We start from the raw sequence: 26,372 nt of genomic DNA, 5'->3' as shown, positions 1-26,372 counted from the left end.
AATCGTACTCATCTTTCTATTTCTCCGATAGGAGCTTCCTCATCAGCTCCTCCATCTGGCCAGGCACTCGAGGGTTTGGTCCTGATGTCCTTGGTTATTCCGAGGCTGTTCAACAGCTCCGGATCCATTGTACATATTTGGTGGGTTATTGCCCTTCCTATCTTGAGATAGGTTATTTGGGGCATTCCCGCCGTTACATGCTTCGGACAAGGCTCCCCCTGAGCGAGCATGGCTGTCTCCTCCTGCTGGCTCCCCTCTATGAGAGTTAAGGCGATCTCGCAGGTCGCCCCCTAGGTGGCTTGTGGACTTTGTGCCGAGCTCAAACGCTGATGAAGGTCTCCACCAGAAAGGTCACTCCGGCGACTGCTGGTCCAGTAGCTCCTGCTAGAGAGGCTTGGAGCTCGCCTTTGGTGCTGAGGACCTGGGCTTTCCCTTGGCGCCCTGCTACATCGGGAAGGTCCGGCTGATGGCGGGTTTCTCCTGATACTTCCATAGGCCGGGATATCTCAGATGGGCCGAGAAGGAGATGGATATCTGATTGGAGACGGAGGATGCCTGACTGAAGACGCGATCCTAGTTCCGTCAGGACGGATCAAATTAGGTGGGGGCCTTTCGGCCCTGCCAACCTGGGGGTCCCGCGCCTGGCGGTCTGGAGGAGGCACAGGATGACTATTGGGGATGGGCTGACGCTGTAAGCCCTCCCCGGACCTCCTTCTGGAATTTCCTCGAGCTCCCCTGGGCGTGCTCGAGGCTGGTTGGGAGCTAGGAGTTGAAGTCCTGACTGAACGGCTGTACTGCTGTTGTTCGGCTCTAGGCATTCCTCTGAAGTCTGCCTCTCGTCGGTGCGATGAGGGAGTGGAGTTGGCTGTCGGAAGTCTATCCAAGCGGCTATGCCTAGACCGATTACCCCGGCGAGACTTAGGAGCATCGCCTTGCCTCTCTCCGACGTTAGCGTCGGTTGTGAGAGAAGGTAGTCGGGCCAGCACATCCTTGATCTGCTGGTTAGCTATTGCTAGCTGGCTCCTCAGCTGAGTATTCTCCATCTCCACCGCAGTGTAATAACATGGGTTCGGATTAGGTGGCCGGGGCGCCGAACTTCCGGTGTCGTCTTGGCCCGCCGGCTGCTTACCGAGCCGCTGCTGGACTTCAGGAATTTGTTCACCAGGAATGGCAGTATGATGAGCCTTTTGCCCATCATGCTGTTCTGTCTCATTACCGTGCCTGGATCGAGTAGTCACCATAGTTGGGTGTTTGCGATAGCACTAATCGAACTTGCTCTCAATGAAAGCACCAAACTGTTGACGCGGTTCTTCGCCAACAGGTAATTAAGAAAAGAAGAGAAAGGGATTAATGCTTAGGTTGAACCGAAACAGATAAATGATCTTAGGAATGAAAGGGTGGCTCAAAATACGTTTTTTAAGTGGTTCAAAGGTTAAAATCCTTCTACTCCACTAGTCAGTATTATTGCTATATACTGGGTATTTGATTACAGGGTATTTCTTACAATCAAGAATCCAACCAAAAAAAAAACCCCTATTAACTCCCAAGGTCTCCATATTTATAGGAGAAGGCACCTGGGAGTTGGTAAGAAGGTCATCCCGTGACCTTCTTACCTATCATGTCAACTCTGTGACATTCATGATTAATTCCTAAACCTGACACATAAGTGTGGTCAAATCAATAGATAAGGGGATAATGGGCCGCATGGCCCAAACCAGTAGTGGATGTCTAAATACGCACGTTCCTACTGCATGTCCGAGAAGTCAGGGGTATATTAGACACGTGATGTCTGATATAAGCACGTTTACCTTGCGTGGCTGACTTTATAAGAGGTCACAGCCCTCACCTCCAACTCGTACCACAAGCTGGATGCTTGCCTCGACCTGCGGCCCTCAGAGTCCAAACTTAGTCGTTAAGCGATCTTGGCGAACCCTTGGGTTACCTCGAGCTAAGGAGGTAGGACCTTACGATGGTAGCTCCGGTCTCAGGGAGGTCCACGTGGTAGTCATGATTAGGCCGTATCTCAGCTCGTTAATCAGCCCGTCGGAAAATCAGGGCGTACAATTAGCTTCCACCAAAATTTCCCTTGGTATGTCTTAGAGAAAATAAAGAGAGAGAGAAGAGGAAATGCTTCGGTCAGTTTCTCCAAGTTTCTAAGTGTTTCCTAAATTCTGTTTTATTTAACTTAAGCTTCTAAGGTTACCTCAAAGCACGGGGTGCCAAAAACGTCCTCGGGGGCAAAATAGTAAATTTCCCAATTTTCCCTCCTAAACATTCTAACCTCAAATATATCTCCAAATATTTATTTCCATAACCCGATAACCCCATAAAACATCTAATACCCAAGATACCCCTCGTCTCGTCCTGAGTCAGATACTCAACCCCGTTGTGACTTCCTCGCAAACAGCTCCCAGGGACTGTCTCGGATCGTGCTACACAGATATATCACAATTATAACAATTATCACATTTATGCCCTCATCGGGCTAAAATTGCAAACATGCCCTTAATAACCAAACGGGGCCCACATGCATATTTAATTCAGCTAAACATGCATATCTAATCACGTATTCACGTAAATTCACATATTATAGCAATAATTCACTTATTGCCCTCCATGCACGCTAATCAAGGCCCTAGGCCTTATTAGCAAATTTTGGTCATTACAACTATCCCCTCCTTACAGAAATTTCATCCCCGAAATTACGTGAACAACTCGGGATACCGCTCCCGCACTCAAGTTCCCACATTGCCTCCTTAATCTTGTTGTTCCTCGACAGCACTTTCACCAAGGCGATGGTCTTGCTCCGCAAGACTTTATCCTTCTGGTCAAGAATCTAAACCGGCTTCTCCTCATAAGACAAATCCTAGTCCAGCTCCAAATTCTCATAACTCAAAATGTGCGACGAATCTGATACATACTTCTGGAGCATGGATACGTGAAAAACATTATGAACCCCTGATAAGGCTGGAGGCATTGCCAATCTGTAAGCTACCTCTCCAACTCGTTCCAGAATCTCGAAGGGGCCAACAAACCTAGGGCTCAGCTTTCCCAGAACACCAAACCGTTTCACTCCCCTCAAAGTTAAAACCCTAAGAAACACATGGTCATCGACCTGAAACTCTACACTTCTGCGTCTAAAGTCTGAGTAACTCTTCTAGCAACTTTGGGAGGAGAGCATTTGAGCTCTAATCTTCTCAATCGCCTCATTGGTCCTCTGAACCATCTCAGGACCTAAATAACTCCTCTCACCTATCTCATCCCAATGGATAGGTGATCTACACTTCCTCGCATAAAGCATCTCATATGAAGCCACTTCGATAGTCGCCTGATAACTGTTGTTGTACGAGAACTCAATCAAAGGGAGATACTTACTCCAAGATCCCCCAAAGTCTAGCACACAGGCTCGCAACATGTCCTCCAGTATTTGAATCATCCTCTCAGACTGTCCATCCATCTGAGGATGACAAGCGATACTAAACTGTAACTGTGTGCCCATAGCTTTCTACGGACTCTCCCAAAACTTAGAGGTGAAGGTGGGGTCCCTGTCGGATACTATCGACCTCGAAGCCCCATGAAGTCGAACAATTTCCATCACTTATAACTCAGTATACTGCTCCACAGTATAAGTCATCCTGATAGGTAAAAAGTGGGTGAACTTGGTATACCTATCCACAATAACCCACACCGAGTCATGCTGACCCACGGTTTTCGGCAAACCAACCACGAAGTCCATGGTGATATCTTCCCACTTCCACTCTGGAATCCCCAGAGGCTGCAGCAACCCTGCTGGCCTCTGATGTTCAGCCTTGACCTACTGACAAGTTAAGAACTTGGCCACATAATCCACCACATCCCTCTTCATTCCCGACCACCAATACAAAGCTCTCAGATCCTGGTACATCTTTGTTGTACCTCGATGTATGGAATAGAGAGTGGTATACAGTTCATCTAAGATCTCCCATCCAATATCAGAATCCATCGGAACACAGATCTGATCCTTGTACTTCAGTAACCCCATCTCTGAAATAGAAAAGTCCTTAGCTACTCTGACTAAGACGTTCTCTATGCGATCTCTCAACTGGGAATCCTTCCCTTGCGCCTCCTTGATCCTCTCAAGGAGTGTAGACTGAAGAGTGATGTTGGCTAACCGGCCAACCACCAACTCTATACCCGCTCTAGTCATCTCCTCAACTAGCTTCTCAGATATCTTTCTCGAACTGAACAACTGTCCTTGGCCTTTCCGACTCAATGCATCAGCCACTACATTGGCCTTCCCAGGATGGTATAGGATATCACAATCATAATCCTTAACCAACTCCAGCCACTGTCTCTAGCGCATATTCAGACCCTTCTAAGTTTGAAGTACTTCAAACTCTTATGGTCGGTGTATATCTCATAGATCTCTCCATACAGATAATGTCTCCAAATCTTAAGTGCGAATACCATTGCTGCCAACTCCAAATCATGCGTGGGATATCTCTGCTCATACTCCTTTAACTGTCTCAATGCATAGGCTATCACCTTACTAGCTTGCATCAGCACACAACCTAAACCTTGTCTGGAAGCATCACAGTAAACCACAAACTTCTCATTCTCTATCGGCAAACTCAACACTGGCGCGGTGATCAGTCGCCGCTTCAACTCTTTGAAACTGTTCTAACATCTGTCTATCCAAACATACTTTGTCTTCTTCTTTGTTAATTTTCTCAACGACGTAGCTATCCTGGAGAACCCCTCAACAAACCGCCGTTAATACCCTGCGAAACCCAGAAAACTCCTCACTTCAGGAACATTGCTCGGTCTAGGCCAGTCTCTCACTACCTCTCTCTTACTTGGGTCAACAAGAATCCCCACCTTACTGACGATATGGCCCAGAAATGTAACTTTCAGTAACCAGAACTCGCACTTGATAAACTTAGCATATAACTTATGTTCCCTCAACTGTTGCAATACCAACCGGAGATGCTGCTCATGCTCAATCTCTGACTAAGAATACACCAGAATGTCATCGATGAACACAATCACAAACTTATCTAGATAATCCTTGAAAATCCTATTCATCATATCCATAAAGGTTGTTGGGGCATTGGTTAATCCAAAGGACATAACCAGGAATTCATAGTGTCCATACCTCGTTCGGAAAGCGGTCTTTGGTATGTCCTCCTCCTAGGTCCTTAACTGATGGTAACCTAAGCGGAGATCAATCTTGGAAAACACTGTCCTTCCTTGTAACTGATCAAATAAATCGTCGATCCTAGGCAGTGGATACTTGTTCTTAATGGTCAACTTATTCAGCTCCCTGTAGTCAATACACATCCTAAGAGATCCATCCTTCTTCTTGACAAACAATACTGGAGCACCCCATGGCGAGAACTCGGTCTGATGAACCCCAAATCTAGTAACTCCTGCAACTGAATCTTCAACTCTTTTAATTCTGTTGGAGCCATTCTATATGGTGTCCTAGATACTGGCTCTGCCCCTAGTACCAGCTCTATGACAAAATCAATCTCCCGCTACAGCAGTAACCCTGGCAGATCTGCTGGAAATAAATCTGGGAACTCACATACCAATCTGGTCTCCCCCGGTCCAACAGTCACAACCCTAGAGGTATCCACAACATTTGCTAGGAATCCTCTGCAACCTCCCTACATCAGGTCTCTAGCCTTCCGTGCTGAAATCATAGGTACTCGCGGTCCACTAGATATCCCCAAAAATACAAAGGGTACCTCCCCTTCTGGTTCAAAAGTCACCATCCTACGCTTACAGTCAATCGTCGCCCCATACTTTGATAGCCAATCCATTCCTAGGATCATATCGAAGTCATCCATCGCAAGCTCAATCAGATCAGTAAACAACTCCCTACCATCTGCCTCTACTGGTAAAGCTCTAATCTATCTCCTAGAGACTACCAGTTCCCCAGTTGGCAACAAAGTCTGAAAACCCCTAGCATACAACACAGCTGATCTATCACTCTAGCAGACACAAATGAATAAGTAGCTCCTAAATCAAACAATGTAGTATAAGAAGAACCAGCACTAGAAATCTGACCTGTCACAACTAAGGGGCTAGCCTCCACCTCAGTCTGAGTCAAAGTAAACACTCTGGCTAGAGCGAGACTGTCACCCTGCTTCGGCTCCTCTTTCCTGGCTTGTGGGCAGTCCTTCTTCAGATGATTGGCACTCCCATAGATAAAGCAGGCCCTAATCTTGCACTCACCCTGGTGTCGTCGTCTGCACCATGGACACACTAGAAAGCTCCTCCAGTTGTCACCTCCACCCTGAGGGCCACCAAAAGCACCCCGTGCCCTCCTATCCGAGCTAGGAGGAACAAAAGAATCTAGGGCCTCTCTCTTCTGCTCACTGGAGCCACTACCCCAACTGGATCCAATAAAAGGAGGCACCATCCTCCTGGCATCGCACCTAATAGTGCTCTCTCTCCAAATTCGGTCCTCGACCCCCTCAGCTGTAAGGGCCTTGTCTACAACCTGAGCATAGGTAGTAGTTTCTAGATCCAAAGCGATCTTCACATCACGGGCGATCATAACGTTCAATCTCCGTACAAATCTGTCCCTTCTTGCCGCATCCGTCGGCACTAAATCTAGTGCAAACTTTTCCAATCGGTCAAATCTCAAAGCATACTCAGTTACTGACAACCGGTTCTGAGTCAAGTTGATAAACTCATTAACCTTCGCATCTCGGACTGCTACACTGTAGTATTTTTTGTTGAAGATGTTTTTGAACTCTTCCTAGGTCATAACTGCCACATTCCTCCTCTAAACTTCTGCATCCCACCAGATGCGGGTATACTCTCTAAACATGTACCTAGCACAGGCTACCTTCTCGTTCCCCTCAATCCTCATAAAATCCAAAATAGAGGAAATCATATTCATCCACTGCTCTGCCCGCAGTGGGTCTGATCCGCCCTCGAAGGTGGGAGGATGCTGTTTCCTGAACCTCTCATATAAAGGTTCCCACCTGTTCTCCACAACAGGTTTAACTAGCAATGGCACTACAACCTGCTGAACTGGCAACCCAGCGACCTTTGGAGGGGCATGTTGCCTTAACTGTTGAAGTTCTTCCTCTGTTCATTGCTATCTTGCTTCCATTTCAGCAAACATCTGTTGCCAATTCTGTGGGGCAGGTGGAGGGTCCTAACCCTGGTTGTCATCCTCGGCTCTACTGCCGCGGAGTCTAGAATATTGTTGAGGCATCTCAATAAATATGCCTGCAATCAACGACGCCTCTCATTAGGCATGATAACAATATCCAAAACTGCCTCCCAATCACACCAGCCAACCATAACAACAATCAACATAACATACAGATAGAACATAACACACAACGGGCCATGCCCTGACATCATGCATATGTTAACTCATACATCATGCTCTATATGAAATAAGCAGGGAAACATGGCATTTAAGCACATATTCAAGCATAATAGTCAATCTTTACCAACCAACCCTCAATCGAGCTTGCCACTGACAGCGAGCGTACATGTTCGGTCCATCTCCAGAAACCATAAACCTTGGCTTGCTCTGATACCAAGTTGTAACGCCCTACTTCCTTAGAGTCGTTACTAAGTGAGTTTAAAATGTGCATTTAACTCGCTAATCGAGGTTTTAAGAAAAAAGTGTAATTAAACCATAAACAGAGTCATAAACTTTGAAAATAATCCCATTTACTGAAAATCATAAAACGTTTAAACATTTGGGATCCCAAAATACTGCGTAGAAATATTTACAACTCAAAAACATAATCAGAGTCGGCTAAGCGACAAAATCTAGGTTTAGTACAATCATCTCCCAAAATACCCCTGGCTTTGGCAGCCAGGAAGGCCAAACATGTACGCGCCGCTTCACGCTCTCCGTACTCATGGTTGGTCGACTTTCCCCTTGCCCTTACCTGCACCACAGAGCACCCGTGAGCCTAAGCCTAGTAAGAAAACACTCACAAGCATATAACATATGCATATCAAACACTTAGCATATAAATAAACCATCATTAGGCTAACCACATACGGCCATGCCATCCCAGGCGCTTTACCAGGCCCTCGGTTCGCGATCCACACCGTGAGGATATCCTAGGTATCCTTTAGGGTCTCGCCCTGGCAACTCACACTCCACGTGCTAAACGTTGCTCCTGACCCCTTGCCGCACTCGACCTTGCACTCCACGTGCTTAATTCCGTTGCTGGCCCCTTGCCGTTGCCGGCCAATCTTGGCCTTCACCATTCCCGGCCCTCGCTGTTCCCGGCTCTTGGCGATCATTCACACATATGCACGCATAGCATAGTAAAGCAAATACTTAACACATTAATAAACTCTATTAAAGGGCTACGCCCTGCAACACAATCATATAGGGTCGTGCCATGCATCACAAGCTCTATGGGTACAGTAGTTTCCTTACCTGTGTCTTGAGCTTTCTAAGCACCGATGTCTCGAGCACAGTCCTCTAGTCTGAGCCTTGCTGAAACCCTAGTCACAACGCATTAACAATATTCATCCATCAAGTTCTAATCCATTAAATGACTTCAAGCCACAATTCTAGTCTCTGGGACCTTGAATTCTATCAATCCGGGTGATAAAATTCGTTCTGAGCCTTCACCTTTGAGTTCCCAAGCCTAAACACACTTTAAATGTAAACCCGAATTTGCTAATAGGGCTTAGGGCCTTGATTAGTGTGCCTGGAGGGCAATAAATGATTTAATATGCTTACATGTGGATTTATGTGAATATATGATAATGATGCATGTTTAATTGAGTTAAATGTGCATGTGGGCCCCGTCTGGATATTAGGGGCATAAATGTGATAAATGTTATATATATGTGATATGTCTGTGCAGCACGATCCGAGACAGTCTTGGGGAGCGGTTAACCTGAAAGTCACAACAGGGATGAGATTCGGACTCAGGGCGAGTCGAGGGGTAATTCGGGTATTAGATGAGTTATGGGGTTATCGGGACATGAAAATAAATATTTGGAGATATATTTGAGGATAGAATGTCTAGGAGGGAATACTGGGGAAATTTACCATTTTGCCCTCGGGGACGTTTTGGTACCCCTAGCCTTGAGGTAACCACATAGATTTAAGTGAATAAAACAAAAAGAGAAAATTGTTTAGAAACTTAGAGAAAACGACTTATACTCTCCTTCTCAGCTGAGGATAACTTTCTATTACTCTCCCTCTATCCCACCTTCTCTTCTCTAAGGCATATCATAGGAGAACTTTGGGTGGAACTAGTCAGGAAATTGAGGACTTTGGGCTATTGAAGTTAAGGAGCTAGGAGCTTGGGGATTAAGGTTCAACTTCAGAGGTCTAATTCAGCAAAAGGTAAGCTCTACCATGGGAGTTTTGCTTGAATTTAAGTTTTGTTTCTAAGCTATGCATGTGGGTAGAATCTGAGTGTTCTTGAGGGTTTTAGTTGAGTTTTGGAGTAGATTTTGGTGGGTTATGGTGTTAAAACTGGGCTAGAATATTGGTGGTGAATATCTGGAACTGTTAGCTTGAGTTGGTTTGAAGAAAATGCAGGAGAAAGATGGAAAATTTTGGGTTTGGAGGTGAGGGCCGCGGCCCTAGGAGGGGGGCGCCGCGGCCCGTGTGCGCGCGCGGCCATGGGTGGCCGAGAGGTTCATGCGCGCCGCGGCGCTTGGTGCACGCGTCGCGGCCGGTGTGGGGGTCAGTGAGGTGCTAGCCTCTATTTTGAGGCTAGCCACGGCTCTTGAGGGTGGGGCCAGGGCCCTTAGTGCCAGTTTGAGTGTTAAGGGTGTTTAGGCTTGGGAACTCAATGGGTAAGGCTTGGGATGGATTTTATCACCCGGATTGATAGAATTCAAGGTCCTGGAGGTTAGGGTTATGGCTCGAAGTTATTTACTGGATTAGAACTTGATGGATGGATATTGTTAATGTGTTATGACTAGGGTTTCGGTGAAGCTCAAGTTAGAGGACTGTGCTCGGGGCATCGGTGCTCGGAAAGCTCGGGACTCAGGTAAGAAATCCCTCGTTCCCATAGAGCTTGTATGCAGGGCTGAGCCCAATGTGTTTGAATAGAACTAGTATGTAGAGCTGAGCCCAAGCTATTTAAACTGCTGGGTGTAGCTGTTGCGATATTTTTGCTATGCAAGTGCACACAGTTGCAATTCGTAATAAAATGGTAAAACCAAGTATCGTCCTCGAGGACTGATCTATCAATTACCAGTCAATTAATTTCTTGTTCTATTTGATGAATTGAAATTCTTGATTTTTGTAAATACAGCAAAAGAAACTATAAAGTGCAGAAACAATAATTGAAAATTGAATGGAATAACAACTAATAGAAAAAATTTTAATTTAATCACTGAGAAACAATTAGGATATTTAATCTCATCAACTATCCTCCCTATTATTCCCTAATGCAAAGTGTGAATTCTTCTTCTTTTTACCTAATTCAATTAACAAGTTGATACAGCAGCCTATAATCATACTATGAATTATAAACTCAACCTAGGTGACAATTTCCTATATTTATATGGTAAATTGAACCACACAGGTAGCATTTATCTCGACAACTTAATAAACAGTTACACAATTAATTCAGATACTTTCGTTCTAAATTAGAATTATGTCCAATATAACCACAGCAGAATTAAATCTCACTTCTCAGATTTTGACTTAAAAAACATATGTATTTGACTATAGATGGCCAATCAATAATCAATCTATAAAAACAGGTTATAAGGAATTGAAGAAGATTGAAGAAGAAGAATATTAAAATTGCATTAGTTCATAACAGGAATTCAAGTGATTCAATTAAACATCCTAAACAGAAAATTAGTTCATGATCATAATGCTAATCACAACAGAAATTAAAGATAACATCAGGAAGAAGAAGAAAAACATGTAAAAAATACTCTAAGCCTGAGCCTTCAAAACCAGCACTTCTCCCTCGTCCGTACGTCTCTATTTTCTCCTCTATTTCGCCAAAATAAAACCTAGGACTTCAAATTTTAAAGAGGCGGGCTGCGGCTCTACATACACTATGTCGCGGCCCATGTCCAATTTCCTAGGCAAAAGGTCCTCATCATGTCGCGGCATTAGTCAGCCATGTCGCGGCCCGTGTCGACGAAATCTGGGTTGATGCTCTTCAATGCCGCAGCCCTCTCTAGCCATGCCGCGGCCCTAGGATTTCCTTCAAAACATTGGTTCTGTTTCCCACCTAGCCGCGGCTCCACTTTGCTCATGCCGTGGCTCTTAAGGGATTTCTCAATTTTTCGAGTTTTTATCCCAAAAATTCACCAACACTTCCAAATTATGTTGAGAACCATTCTTCCTCGAAATATGATGAAAAACTTAGTTATTTCTTCCATTTCTTTGACATTTTCTTCCAAGAGCTCAATTCTTCCTGATATTCACAAAGACAAACAAACAAAGCATAAACCCGCACTAAATGATAGAAAAACAAAATAAAAGACTACTAAAACATCACCAAAACATGATAAAAACTAGACTCAACAGTAGCCCTTTAATTGAATTAGCTAGAATTATGTATTTTCTTGTTATGCTATGAATGCTATTATGTGAATGATCGGCAAGAGCCAGGAACGGCGAAGGGCACACTGAGTGCAAGGCTGAGAACGGCAAGGGGCCGGGAGCAGCGTTGAGCACGTGGATTGCGAGTTGCCAGGGCGAGTCCCTATAAGGATACCTGAGATATCCTCACGGCGTGGTCCGCGAACCCAAGGCTTGGTAAACGCCTGGGACGGTTAGGTCGTATGTGTTTAGCCCATTGGTGGCCTGTTTATATGCTTGATTTATGTGTTGCATATGTTATCTGTTTGTGGGTTTTCTTGCTGGGCTTTGGCTCACAGATGCTCTGTGGTGCAGGTAAGGGTAAAGAGAAGGTCAACCAACCATGAGTGTAGCAGGCGTGAGGCGGCGTGTACATGTTTGGCCAGCCTGGCTGCCACAGCTAGAGGATTTTGGGAGTTGCTTGTAAATAAACTTAGGTTTTGTCGCTTAGTCGACTTGGTTCAATTTTTATGTTGTAAATATTTCTAAACTGTATTTTGGGATCCCAGGTGTCAAACTTTTATGATTTTCAATGCTATGGTGTTATTTCTAAAGTTTTTCCTCTGTTTATGGCTTAATTACACTATTTGACCTAAAACCTCAATTAGCGAGTTGAAAGCACGTTTTCAAAATCACTTAGTAACGGCTCTAAGGCAGTAGGGCATTACATTAAAGCCCGAAAATACACTAAGGGTCGTGGCCCCATGAGGCCACCCAAACCCGAGAGCCACTCCAAAACAGGGCAGACGCGCCGCAGCCCTAGCTAGGGCATGCCGCGTCCCGCTCTTCTTCCAGGGCACCAAAATGCTTCGTAGGGCCGCGAATCAGCAAGAACAATGTCGTGGCCCGACCCTTCGAACCTAGAAAAATCCTCCATTTTTTCCACAGAAACCCATACAATTAACCCCAAAATCCACCCAACAACTCAAGCTAATCATCACAAAGGTTATACTATGGATTCAACTACAAAACCCAACAAGAATTCAAGTTCAAAGCCTCATCAAACTCAAGAATGATCCATCACCAAAACACATGCAAACTCTAAGAAAGCCAGCAGCTACTCAAAACAATTTACTAAGATTAAAGCTCACCTTTAGTTGAAGTGATTCCCCAAACCAGTTCCCTAAGCTCCAAGCCTCAAGCTCCCAAAATCCCAGCTGAATTCCTTAGTTTTGATTAGCTTCCACCAAAATTTCCCTTGGTATGACTTAGAGAAAATAAAGAGAGAGAGAAGAGGAAATTCTTGGGTCGGTTTCTCCAAGTTTCTAAGTGTTTCCTGAATTTTGTTTTATTTAACTTAAGCTTCTAAGGTTACCTCAAAGCTCGGGGTGCCAAAAACGTCATCAGGGGCAAAATAGTACATTTCCCCAATTTTCCCTCCTAAACATTCTAACCTCAAATATATATTTCCATAACCTGATAACCCCATAAAACATCTAATACCCGAGATACCCCTCGACTCATCCCGATTCAGACACTCAACCCCGTTGTGACTTCCTGGCTAACAGCTCCCAGGGACTGTCTCGGATCGTGCTACACAGATATATCACAATTATAACAATTATCACATTTATGCCCTCATCGGGCTAAAATTGCAAACATTCCCCTAATAACCAAACAGGTCCTACATGCATATTTAATTCAGCTAAACAATCATCTCTAATCACGTATTCACATAAATTCACATATTATAGCAATAATTCACTTATTGCCCTCCAGGCACACTAATCAAGGCCCTAAGTCTTATTAGCAAATTTGGGTCGTTACACAGATTGCAAGATCTTTAACGTTTTGCCTAATATGGTTTTAAGGCCATAGCAATGAATTCTTTGAACTTCTTAACAAATTCGCAGAATTCCTATGCTTTAGGTACTTACATGAGTCCCTAGAGCAATCGTTGATGAAGGTGACGAAATACTCATAACCACCCCTCGCTTGAACATTTATATGTCCCCAGACATTTGAACATATTAGACCTAGTGGTTCTTTGGCCCTTTCTCCTATCACAGAGAATGGACGCTTTGTCATTCTGCCCTCGAGACTAGATTCACAAACAGGTAGGTCACCCTAGGTGAGTTCCCTCAAAGGCCCAGCCTTTGTTAGTCTTTGAATCCTATCATAGAAAATATGACCAAAGCAAAAATGCCAAAGGTACGTCATTTCTAACGTTATTGACATTTTGTCCTTTAACGGTCCTAGAATTAGCTATCTTAAACAACTCATTATTTAGAGCATAGGGTTCGTTTAGTTGCAATAGGTATAGCCCGTTTTTCATACATCCACCCCACAATTCACATCCATTTAAAGAAAGAGGATTTTATTACTTGTGAAAGTAACTACAAATTGTTGTTGATGTAATAAGAAAAACTAAAATTAAAATTTCCATTGAAAATCGGAATAAAATAAACATTGTCTTAACACAATATATTTATTTCCAAAATTCATTCAAGCATATCCTTTTGCCTTGTTTGATGCGAACAACCCTTGATGGATTCCAAGCTGTGACTTTTTATCCTTCATGGCTTTCCCAATGCAAAAAAGGTTTAAAAAGGTACATGCATGTTTAGTAGATTTTGATTCAGCGATCCAAAACTGAAGTCTCATCCTCTAAGATCACATGCATCCAAGACAAATTTAATTATTTTGGGTTTCATATGCCTTGAATGTTGGGCATCTTATTCCAATTCTCAATCTCCTTGCAGTTGGAAACACTCACTTTTTTGTGAACTTATAATCAAGCCTTGCTCCAAGATGCTTTGCAGCATTTGGTGCCTTGCCAGTGGACTTTTTGTTCTTTTTGTATGAATTTCTTCCTCTATTGCTCTTCGAAGAAGAAGCTTAAAGCAGCTTCTCCTTGAGCTTGTTTAGTAGTATTAGCATTCTTTCCTTAGCTTGAACCACCATCAACAATCATCTTTTGAAGGATTTGGTGATCGTTGCATAGGAAAATAGGAATATCTTTGATTATCACGAACTTGATGTTGTCCATAATCAACACCATGTTGGTCTTGGACAAACATTTCGTGAGGTTCTCACCATAGAGTAACCTTTTAGAGATTAGAGAGAGTATGAGGTGGAAAGCCTAGAGCTACGATTATCAACTAAGTAGAAATCAACGCATTGGTTGACAAAGATTTATTCATTAAAATTTTTCGAAATAGCATAACATACAAAATGTTTTGAGATAAGAAAAATACTAAAACACTTATCTTTTATTTCTTAGGTACTTTAACTAGCCATGAACCCATGTGTTCCGGTAGGCGAGAGTCACAAATATTCACTTAGTTAAATAGAGAAACATCTCAATTAATAAAACATCATAGACTTTTATTAACTACCTATTCCATCCGATCAAAGTAACGAAAACTCATGTGTTCCGGTAGGCCAGTGTCACAAATATTTCTTACTTTATGAGTTTGACCCACGATTTCGATTATTATAGACTTAATTCCTATAGTCACCGTAGGGATGAGTTTATAGAATGTCTATCTATAACCATTTATCCTAAGAAATTTAACCATGTTAAGAAGTCCAGTGAACACCTTCCGTAGGGAGACGAAATCAAAGCACCATGAGGCCCCACTGAACTCTAACCTTGTTAAACTAACGGTGAAGATTGAATTCAAAATTTTCAAACTCAGTATTAAATATTTTAGTATTTTATTCTTTTTGAAAAATATCAATTTTGGTTTTCCAAATTATTAAAATAATTAATAAACCAACTTAGGTTTGCCAAATTATAAAAATAATCAATAAACCAACTTAGGTTTGCCAAATTATAAAAATAATCAATAAACCAACTTAGGTTTGCCAAGTTAATAAAATAATTAATAAACCATAGTTTATAATTTTTCCATTAATTCTAAAATTACCATTGAAAATTAATCCAAAAAATAGAATTAATTTGTTTCTAATCAATTATTAGGTCCAACTAAAAAGAATAACCTAATACAATTAAGTCCAACTTAGGTAAATGGACCTTAACAATTCAAGCTTGTATGGAGGAGAGCTAAGTTCAATATGTCGAACTCACTACTAAGGCTCTCTAACTTCCACACAAAGCCCAAAAAGACAGGAATTTGAACCTTTGTTTTATTAATTGTTATGAAATTGAGTAGGCTCATTCTAGTAATGCAAAGCAAATGGGCATTCACAAGTGGGACCACCCACAAGAAAGGAATTTAAACTTTACATGTTCAATTAGGCTCAAATAAAACCTAACATTTTATAAAAGTTTTATTTGAGTTTTCCCACATTTTTAAACACAAAAATTTGGCAATCATTATATTTATATTTAAAGCCCAAATACAAAAATTAACTTAATAGTGTTGTTTGATATGTTAATAATTGGATGGGCCTAACATGTTACTCTATAAACATGTATTATTAAATTATGCAAATACACCACAACAATATACTATTTTGCAAAATACAATAATTAATTAACACAGAATTTATCAGACAAAAATCAATATAATTAATTAAACATGTTACAAAATATTAAATTAATTAAAATAGAATTTATCAAACAAAATTCAATTTCAAATAATTAATTTAACCAAGGCTGTTAAGTTGTTAGGAATGATAAGATGTTTTATTTTTAAATATTTTAACCAATTTTAAAATATCAAAATATCTAGAATTATCTGATAACTAATTATAAATATTTTAAACAATAAAAATATCTTGAATAATCAGATAACTAATTTTAATATTTTATGTATAACAAAAAAATCTTAAAATATCGTGATTATCAAACAACCAATTCAAAATATTTTAAAAAGCTAAAATATCTAAATAATTAGATAATCAATTTTAAACCCAACTGCACAAAATATCTAATTTAAAAAAATAAAAAATAAAAAAATTTTGTGAAAAAATGCCAATGCGGGTTCCGGACCCGACGCCGTACAGACGTCTATACACCCGGGTCCCGACAGCGGCTCCATGCCAGCACGCACACTGCAAAATCAGTCCAAAAAAAATAAAATAAAAACTATGCAGTTTTTTAATCCAAAACAAGCCAAAAACAACCAAATTATTGCTAAATTTACATAAGAAAACATAACACATGCACCAATAACATGTACCATCCAATTAATACCTAACATATCAATCAATTTCATACATGTTCATTCATGAAAATAAACTAGCAACCTATTGCTCCGAGGCCAATTGTTGGAAATACATATTATTAAACAACACATGCAAATTCCTAAACACATGCTCCTATTATATTGATACAAATACAGAGTAAAGTAATAACTTACATTACGCAGCGGAACTGGAACAACTCCATCCTTCAATCTCTTCTAACCCTTGATTCCTTTCTGTAGCATAGTATTATCAAGAGATTGAACAAGATCAGCAACACAATCTTCCTCGCCAAGCATTTGATCAACCTAGAACTAGTGTGGGTTGGTTCTCAACACATGAGATAGAGATCTTAAGGAGGAGAAGAAGAGAGAGTGGCCAAGAAAGGTTAGACTATCTAGGTTTTCACTTACCGATCATCTAAAACTCATTTCCTTATGAAAATCTTAGATATCATATTCATTATATAGGAAACTTAATAGGCTTTATTTACATTTAAATTAATGAAAAATAATAAACAAAAATAAAAGCCTTGGGCTGCCATAAATGGACTTGGGCCCAATCTCTTTGTTTTGAATTTATATCTCAATTTGGGCCTAAATTCAAAACCTTTTATTTATTTATTTATTTCTAATTAATTAATTAAATCCTTATTCAAATTAACTAATTATATTTTGATACTTGATTTAATATTATTTATTTATATTGACACCAATTTATCAATATTAATAAATTTAGCCAAAGAAATTATTTTATTCTCTAAATTTCATATCTCTGTAAATTTTCTAAAATTGACCTAGTCAACTTTAAAAATTCTAATTGATAATTAAATCAACTAATTGAGACAATCTAGATGATTTACTCAAAGGTGATGCGGGGACCATGGATCCATGAAATCAAGCTCCAACAAGTACCTGTGAATTTATTTACATATAATTTCACTACCTTATTAATTCTCGTGACTCCACTATAGACTCGGAATTGAACTCTTGAATTCATAGAACGTATTTTCAAAACCATAAATACGTTATCCATTGTTATAATCATTACAGTCAGTCAATCCTCTATCGATGACTTACTAACGAGATGGGTGCAAATTACAGTTTTACCCCTCATCAGTATTTTATCCTTAACTCCCACTAAGTTCATTATAAATGATATTTTTGTGAACTTAATCACAGAAATGAGATCTCAATCATTTAACATTTTGAACAAAGCAATTAAGGAAATCATCTTTTTCCTTTTCATACAGAAGTTATAGATTTCATATCTATGAATAATACTCCCACTCAATTACACTACTAAATCTCCAAGATGTAAGTATGGGCTAGACCGTAGGGTAAGCTGGTAACGAACAAGTCAAAAGATTTAAATAATATAATTAGCAGAATATTATCACTCATCATTAATATCGAATTAACATATGATCAACGTTGTGACATTGATTAGATTCGATAACAACGATACTTATTTATCAATCAATAATCAATATTGGTCCTAGTTCGATGTAACTAAATACATCTGATCTTTTCTACTTGGTCAATGCCTTGGATAAGACATCACACACCAAATGTGTAAGTAGATCATATCGTAGATTGCTTGATCAGTGAAAATCCAATGCACTGATCTAATCTTAGGACTAATTCTTTTGAACATATAATTACAACTATAATCCACTATGACCTTGTCACTATAATTGTAACTATCCATATGTTTGTTATTTTATAAATGTTTATATTATTTCAATAATCATGTAATAAAACAAGCAAGCAAAATGGTTATCAAACTAAATAATTTCTACTATTTTTATTGATAATATGAAACCGTGCTACATGTCTGACATGGTTTTATAAGGGCATAAAACCCAACATTAACTTCATCTCAAACCTGCAAAGGACTGAAAAGGCTTCTGCCAAATCTTTCATGTGGTCGTGGGCTGTTATCGATTTTACCAACATGTTGTCTACATAAACCTCCATGTTCCGACCAACTTTTTTTTGAACATTCGGTGTACTAATCTTTGATAAATGGCACCGACATTCTTGAGACCAAAAGGCATCACCTTGTAGCAGTAGACCCCTTTGTTTGTTCGGAAGCTAGTGTGTTCCTAATCTGCGACATGCATGGAGATTTCATTGTATCTGGAGTATGCGTCCATGAAGGACAGGAGATCATACTCGAATGTAGCGTCGACCATCTGATCAATCTTCGGCAAAAGAAAGCAATCCTTTGGGCATGCCTTGTTAAGGCCGGAGAAGTCTATACACGTCCTCTTGGTGTCGTTCGGCTTAGGCATCAAGACTTGGTTCGGCAACCACTTAGGGTATAAGCGTCTCAGATGTAGCCATTCGCAATAAGCTTGTCGACTTCTGCCTTTAAGGCCTCTGCACGGGTCGGGTCAATTGTCCTCCGCTTTGGTTGCATCGGGGCAATATTTGGGTCGATATTCAAGGCGTGACATACGATGTTCGGGTCAATGCCCATCATGTCAAAGTGGACCAAGTAAAGACGTCCTGGTTTTCCTTGAGAAAGCTCAACAACGCTTCTCTGATAGGGAATATTATTTCATGATAGGGTTATAATTGTTATTACTTTTATTAAATATATATATATATAATAATCCTCATTCCAACTTCCATTTAAAAGTTTTAACCAAACAAAATAATCATGATTCTTTTCCATTTCAATTCCTATTTCTATTCCAATTCCCATTCCATTCAATTTGATTCATTGAAGCAAACATCACCTTAGGTTCTACATTTAACCCATCCTAACAACATGGATGTAAATAAACTAACTCCCACATTATAAAAGGGGCGAATGTTCCCGTACAAGGGCCAGGTAATAAAAAAGATACAAGAGAGGTCTTTCCCTCTCTCATTTTCATCAATTGTTCCATATTCTCTCATTTCCCCTTTAATCCCTTAGAGAAAAAAATTTCTTAATTAACAAAAATGGAGTGTTATCAGCAACAAATGCACAAGAAAATTAAATAAAACTTAATAAGAGAATTGCCTGTGTTATTTCGTTGAAATGACTAAACTTTTGGACCATCATCCTAGGCCTCGATAGGGCTACATATAATACATATTCTTAAAACACACACAGATAAGCCTCTTATTAGTGTATCCGTTTGCAAGTTGATCATATCACAATCGAATGACATTCTCATTAGTTGGAAGATTTTTTACTCCTTGTACCAAATGGTCCTACAAGTGTTTAGAAATTTTGCTCTTTTACCAAAATTACAATTAATTATTTTATTTGCTTGTTCTCATCTTGTGTGAATCTCTCAATGTGTAATTTTGGATGCATATTTATAAGGTCCAGAGGTATTTGAAGGAAGAAGATGTTTTTCCTAATGTTGCCACTGAAGTTTTAGATGGCTGCTTTACTCAAGAATCTCAAGATGATAATGTTAGGATCCTTTTGGAATCAACAACTAACTAATGTGGAAAGTAAAGGTAAAGAGTGAATATAAATCATATTTTCACATGTCATTGGTCTTAGCTTAATGTCAAGATGACCAATTTTGCTCTGTTGTTGAACAGGGGGCAGAAGATGAAACTGAAAATCATCAACCAAGACCGAGATCTCCTCTAATTTGACCCCCCATTTTCCGAACCTTCCATCGAATAACAATAGTGGTCACTGCAAGTCTTCTTCTATAATCTGAGTCCATTACAACCGCTGTACTGTGGGTGCCTCAACTTCTGAATTTTCAAACTCAATAATGACATTGAATCCGAATTCACGTCCTTCTTTAAATGATGCCTTGAGTTCTTCGGCTGACTGAATTGTATTGATTTTGTTGTCCTTCACCTTCAGATTTTCCTGGTAGAGGCATCAAAGTGAGAAAATAATATACTTGCATGGTATTGAGATAGATCAAAGTAATTACGTGATATGGTAACTTGCCTTCTTTGCGTATTGAATCATGGTTGAACTGACTATTTCTTGTATCACAAACTTAGTCACACGTTCTTCACCAAGCATCCCTAATAGGAAGCTTTTGGGTACCTAAGAACAATAGCACAGTCTATATAATTTCCCATTCTAAATCGACTAATTAAGACAACCTAATAAAGTTTCACAAGCATCCTTAAAGAATATCAACCATATGGAGTTGAATAACATGTATGTGAGAAAAAGTGCAAGGACTGAGATCCGTATCATGACTTCATAACTATTCCCCTTTCCAAAGTAATCAGTAAATTACACCAAATTAAATCTTGAAGAGAACTATCCCTTCAAAAGTTTCTTTTAGAGTTCAGAACATTGAAAAAAGTTGTCTCAAATCATTTATTGTTCAAATTTTAAGGTAACTGTTAAAAGGGACTAACATGAAGCATTTTTTTTTTAAGTTTGGGGTTCGATGACTAAACCAAGACTCCAACAATGATAAGAACCAACTAATAATGCAATTAATAGGCAAAAGAAAGAAGACAAACAGCATAAATTAAATAGAAAGCCCCAATCCAGAAACCACTGACCTTTGATGTTTTCCCTGGAGATCCAATGCACATGAAAATCAAACAAAACAAATTTTTTATAAGATGCTGAAGTGACAAACTTCTATGAATAAAATTGGAAAAATAAGGACACTATTAGCTTGTGTTGTATGCAGTACACAACAAGTTCATATCAGGTGATAAAGGCCCATTTTTGACCAAAATAAAAGCAGAAAGCATTACCCCCCTTTTCTCTACGAAATCCTGGAATTGGCGGTGCTGTTCGAGCCAGATTGACTAAAACCTGATCAAACACTCTTTCAGTTTCCTCACCAGTCAAGTCCACTCTAGCCTGCCATTCAGCATTACAGGAACTATATTTACTTTTGTTACCCAAATAAGTAATTCATACTTGCATAACTTGGAACATGACATTTTCCTCTTCAGTATGCCTACCTTGTTCGAAAGGGAAACTTAAACACCACAAATTATGAATAGTAAAAATATTGTATGCATTATGAGAAGTGCAAAATGTCATTCAATTTCATGTTACTCAATAATAGATGTCAAGTTCAAGCAGAAAAAGCTCTAAATTGGGTTATTTACGAGTGTAAGTTTGCAAGCTTACTTGCATCTTATCATTATCTTGAGATTCCACAACTATCTGATGGTTCTTGACAATAACTAAATCATCCCCTGATTCTGAAACTGATGCCTCAACACCTATATATAGCAAATAAATCCACAAGAAATCACTCAAAACAACTAACACAATAACAAAGGTCCAAAATCCATATTGAAAGAAGTTAAGAGAAAGCAATCTCAAGGAAGCTTCACCTGAAACAGCTTCGCATATGAGTTTCCTCAGTCCAAACTCTCTCCTTTGGGGACTACAGGAAAACAAATAGAAGACCCGCCAAAACAAAGAAAGTTGAATTAATATGTAAATACAATGTCCATGTTCTCCAATTGCCTGATAGTAAATGGGTTTTTACCTGGTTAACAAGAAACGCCTTGCAGTTTCAAAGTTGATGTTTCCTCGAGTATGAACACATCCAGTGGAGCTTGTAATGGAAAACTTCTATAAAATATCAAGACCATAAAAGTTGCTCAATAATAAAGTTATGTAAAATACATTACATATACTAAAGTGGATGTTATTACTTTGGGGATATGGAGCCGTTGAAACTGTGAGAGAGCAGTTCTTGTCGTTATTGTGGATGCCATAGCCATTTCCTGAACTGAAATCCTTTTCTATGTGGTTGAGAGTTCGGACTTGATTACTGTTATGGTTTAAATTTATACAAGAGAACACGAAACAACATATCTTATGAGAAAGCACAAAAAAAGTCTTAAATAGACAACAAGTCGTTCGTATTTTGGGAGACCACAATATTCAGGCCCATATTCACCGCCTTATTGGGCCGTTTATAAATGGGCTGCTTTCTTGCTCTTAAATCACTCACTAGCTTTTGGGCCCAATTTTAGATCTACCTCCACTCCCTGAGTCGAACAGCAGAGGTTTCTGAGACGTAAGCTTCCGCCATGGAGTTCGAATCAACATACGAAATTTCCCGTACCGTCGACTTCATACGCAGTGGAAACTTCATTAAAGCGGCTTTGCAGGTCATTATTCTGTTTCTGATCTTTTCTCTTTTTTGGTGTTTAATAAGCAAGGCAGTTTTTGTATTTCCTCGAGAGCCGCCAAACAAGAGTTTAATGAGGGTTTAATCTTGTTCATGAATTGAATAATGAATTCATTCTAAATTTTAATAATTCTCAGTTTCCAGACGAGCTCTTGAAGGACTCAGTAAGAGTTGCGAAGGCTTTAAAGGACAAGCTTCACTGGCTAAGAGAATCGGAAACCGAACGAAATAACGACGTTAAAGATGTTTCTATCTTCGTCATGGCGGACACGGCGTACGGCAGCTGTTGTGTTGACGAGGTCGGAGCTTCGCACGTCGGAGCTGATTGTGTCGTGCATTACGGCCATGCGTGTCTCAGCCCGTGAGTGCTCATTCAGACCTTTTCTTTTCATGCCAATTATAGATTTCAAATATCAAAGCTAACTATTTGTATTCGGTACTGTATGCTGTTTCTTTTCTTTAAAGTGCCAAATAGCTTAGTTTGCTTGCCAAACAGTGACTGAAAATTCTACCTTGTAGCAAAAGGGAAGAAAAATCTATAGCATTGGTATAATTGAAACTTTTTTCACCTCCATTACCGCTCTACATCGTCTGTTTCTGGAAAGGATTCAATTTCACCCAAAAAAAGAAAACAACAATTGGTTTTCTTATATGTTTTTGGCAGGACCACTAAGCTTCCAGCCTTTTTCGTCTTTGGCAAAGCTCCTATGAATGTGTCTGATTGCGTCAAAAATCTCACAGATCAAGCTATGACCAATGACAAACCTGTTTTGGTATGATTATTGATTTAGGAATTTAGCTTGAGATTTCTCTTGTTTCATGTGTGTAATGTGAATGTTCTATATATGCTAGATATACCACCATGATTGTGTTATTGAGAGGTGCTGTAGTTCTTTTGGAAGAATTGTGTGTTTAAAATGTCTTTACTTGAAATTGCAGGTCCTTTTTGGGCTGGAATATGCACATTCGATACAGAACATCAGAGAAGAAGTGGTAGAAGCTTGTGGGTCTAGATCCCAGTTCGAAATCCAATTTGCAGAAATTTTGTGTTCAGAAATGAATGCATCTGATAACCAGAACGTATGCAGTCGGGGAATGCTACCAGCTGGCTTATTGACTAATAATAAAAGTTTTGGGATGGTCGCAGGTAACAGATATGCAATCGGAGGTTTGCACTGGGAGTTGCATGCGGAACAAAAAATGGAGGACTACTTGCTATTTTGGATTGGTTCTGACAATTCAGCATTTGCAAATGTTGTGCTTACATATAATGGCTGTGAAATAAGTATATAAGTTACTTTGTATTTCATGTATTTTCTTATATATTTATGTTTGTTATGTTAATTTTATATTCCAGATATCATTTTATATCATATATGAAACTTCTTGAATTAGGTGTGTGTTTTACTTTCCTTATGTGAACCTTCTCTAAGTTGATTAGTTATCTTATTTTGTCATGTTGGTAGTCAGATATGATGCAACCGAAAATTGCATGGTGACAGACTTATCTCAACAGAAAAGAATTCTTATGCGCAGGTATTGTACCCATATGATCTTCTGTCTTCCCTTGCACATGCTCCTATCTATACTTTTCTGACCTGGTTGTGGCATGATGTACCGCTATTGTTAATCTCATGCAGATATTACCTTGTGGAGAAAGCAAAGGATGCTAACATTGTTGGCATTCTGGTTGGCACACTTGGTGTTGGTATGCTCTCATTTTGTGCTCCTTTTAGTTTCTCTTCTGGGAATTAATGAGAGTGGGTTCTTTTTTCTCTCAAATGTTTTTCACTACCTTGATCTTTTAAAATTAGCTGTGTGGATTTTATCATGATTAGCTTGCTTAATAAATTTTGTATTTGGTTTAGAAAATTTAATGCTTCAAAAGTATGAAACCGAAGTGGGTTGACTCTAGTTTTGTTCACTGGTTTATTGATATCAATCTTATCATTATATCCTATGGTTGATGGGTTGTGAGTCTTATACAGATAAGGTAGAAAATATGATGGTTTGATTGGGCTCTGTAATAAGTACTGATTTCTTTCAAATAATGCCTCTGTTGATGCAGCTGGTTACCTGCACATGATTAATCAGATGAAAGATTTGATTGCGGCAGCAGGGAAAAAAGCTTATACGCTTGTTATGGGAAAACCAAACCCTGCAAAACTTGCCAACTTTCCAGAGGTTATTTTCTATATACAAACTGGTAAAGTGTAGTCTTTTCTTTTGGGAGGAATTTATAATAAGTAATAACAAAGCTTCATCCATTACCCCATTGCAGTGCGATGTCTTTGTTTATGTTTCTTGTGCCCAAACGGCTCTTTTGGATAGCAAAGAGTATTTAGCTCCAGTTATTACTCCGTTTGAAGCAATGTTAGCTTTCAACAGGTATTAATTTAGTGCAAATGATCTGTAGTAGCCTTGATAATATTAAAGGTATTCATATTCTCGAAATTCTCAATTGATTGAAGCACACTGTTGCTTCTACCAGGGGACAATGGACAGGAGAATATGTAATGCAATTCCAGGATTTGATCGATTCATCACTTATAGAGTCACAGAACCACTCAAAAGAGGCACGCTTTTCCTTTTTGCAAGGTGGTTATGTAGAAGATTTTTATATACAAGGTAATGACCCTCCTCTTCGCTTCTAATGCCTGTGATGATGTGCTGAGGGGTTCTTGTCCCTATAATGTATCTAAAAGATGTGACTAATTGAAAGTGATGGTGTCTCTTGAAGACGTGGAGAAATTTTTACAATAACTCACCCATGTTTCTTCTTTTGATACAATTTGTGTCACTCTCCAAATTTAAAACAATACCATTCTTCATTTGAATTGTTACATAAACAGAGAATAATGAAGAAGACGAGGAAGGAGGTCTTACTTTAGCACATTTGACAGAGCAGGCTCTACAATTGCGTGATAATCCAAATTCTCTAGCCAAGCGAACAGTGAAATCTGGTGCAGAGTTTCTGGCAGGTCGATCTTATCAAGGTTTAGAGATACACAATAAAAATGAATTGCCGGAACGATACATTGTTGGAAGGAGTGGGAGGGCAGCAGGGTACCAAGATGAGAAGTCTTAGAAGGAGAGTTTTGATTAATCTATCAAAGTAGGGAAAGAGAAGAAAGTAGCCAAGTGAATGTGGATAGGTTCTTCATTAGTCTGCATGAAGCATATATGAGAGGCAAGCCTAACAAAAACTCTATAGTAAATTTTGACTGTTCGTGCCTGTGATAGGTTTTGAAGGATTTTTGTTTTTATTACACCTGCAATTCATCAAAACAACATTTTACTTGTTCGAATATATTCATTCAAAAATGTTTCAATCTTTGTTCCATGTAACATTATAATGATAATTTTAGGTGTTTTTTTCATAAATACACATTTGTTATGTTTTTTTTTATTTTTGTACGACCTCTATTTTTTTTTTTCAATTTTACTAACTCAAATTTTAAAAAATATCATTTTAAAGTTTCATAATTACAAAAATACGGTTTCAACTAGACATCAATCCCACAACAAATAGTGTGACAAGCAACATAAAATGACAATACAGTTTTGAAAAAGCAATTATAAATCAATTATACATCAATTCATTGCATCAACAAAAAATAAATTAAAAAGCAA

General features: G+C 39.4%; 2 protein-coding genes across 3 annotated transcripts; one reads left to right on the top strand and one right to left on the bottom strand.

Annotated features, from left to right (window-relative positions):
* Window positions 1-19,994: 19,994 nt before the first annotated feature.
* On the bottom strand, window positions 19,995-22,420 carry LOC133801933 (uncharacterized). The gene is made up of 8 exons (XM_062240160.1): window positions 22,258-22,420; window positions 22,089-22,174; window positions 21,931-21,983; window positions 21,722-21,816; window positions 21,337-21,445; window positions 21,136-21,149; window positions 20,561-20,662; window positions 19,995-20,476 (listed from the first exon to the last, which is right to left on the bottom strand). The coding sequence occupies exons 1-8, from the start codon at window positions 22,324-22,326 to the stop codon at window positions 20,324-20,326; spliced, it is 681 nt and encodes a 226-aa protein (XP_062096144.1). The 5' UTR covers window positions 22,327-22,420; the 3' UTR covers window positions 19,995-20,323.
* Window positions 22,421-22,560: 140 nt separating this feature from the next.
* Window positions 22,561-26,148, top strand: LOC133801932 (uncharacterized). 2 transcript variants are annotated; one of them, XM_062240158.1, is made up of 10 exons: window positions 22,561-22,719; window positions 22,877-23,100; window positions 23,404-23,512; window positions 23,679-24,024; window positions 24,206-24,275; window positions 24,380-24,447; window positions 24,808-24,923; window positions 25,021-25,127; window positions 25,231-25,367; window positions 25,592-26,148. In XM_062240158.1, exons 1-10 carry the CDS (start codon window positions 22,639-22,641, stop codon window positions 25,825-25,827), a joined length of 1,494 nt encoding a protein of 497 aa, XP_062096142.1. In that variant the 5' UTR covers window positions 22,561-22,638; the 3' UTR covers window positions 25,828-26,148. The 2 variants fall into 2 exon arrangements, with proteins under 2 accessions (XP_062096142.1, XP_062096143.1); XM_062240159.1 differs by having other exon boundaries at window positions 22,570-22,719; window positions 22,884-23,100.
* Window positions 26,149-26,372: the final 224 nt, after the last annotated feature.

The sequence above is a fragment of the Humulus lupulus genome, chromosome 9 (genome assembly GCF_963169125.1).
Source record: "Humulus lupulus chromosome 9, drHumLupu1.1, whole genome shotgun sequence".
NCBI lineage: Eukaryota > Viridiplantae > Streptophyta > Magnoliopsida > Rosales > Cannabaceae > Humulus > Humulus lupulus.
Note: the sequence above shows the minus strand (reverse complement) of the source record. Positions and strands in the feature narration are given on the sequence as shown.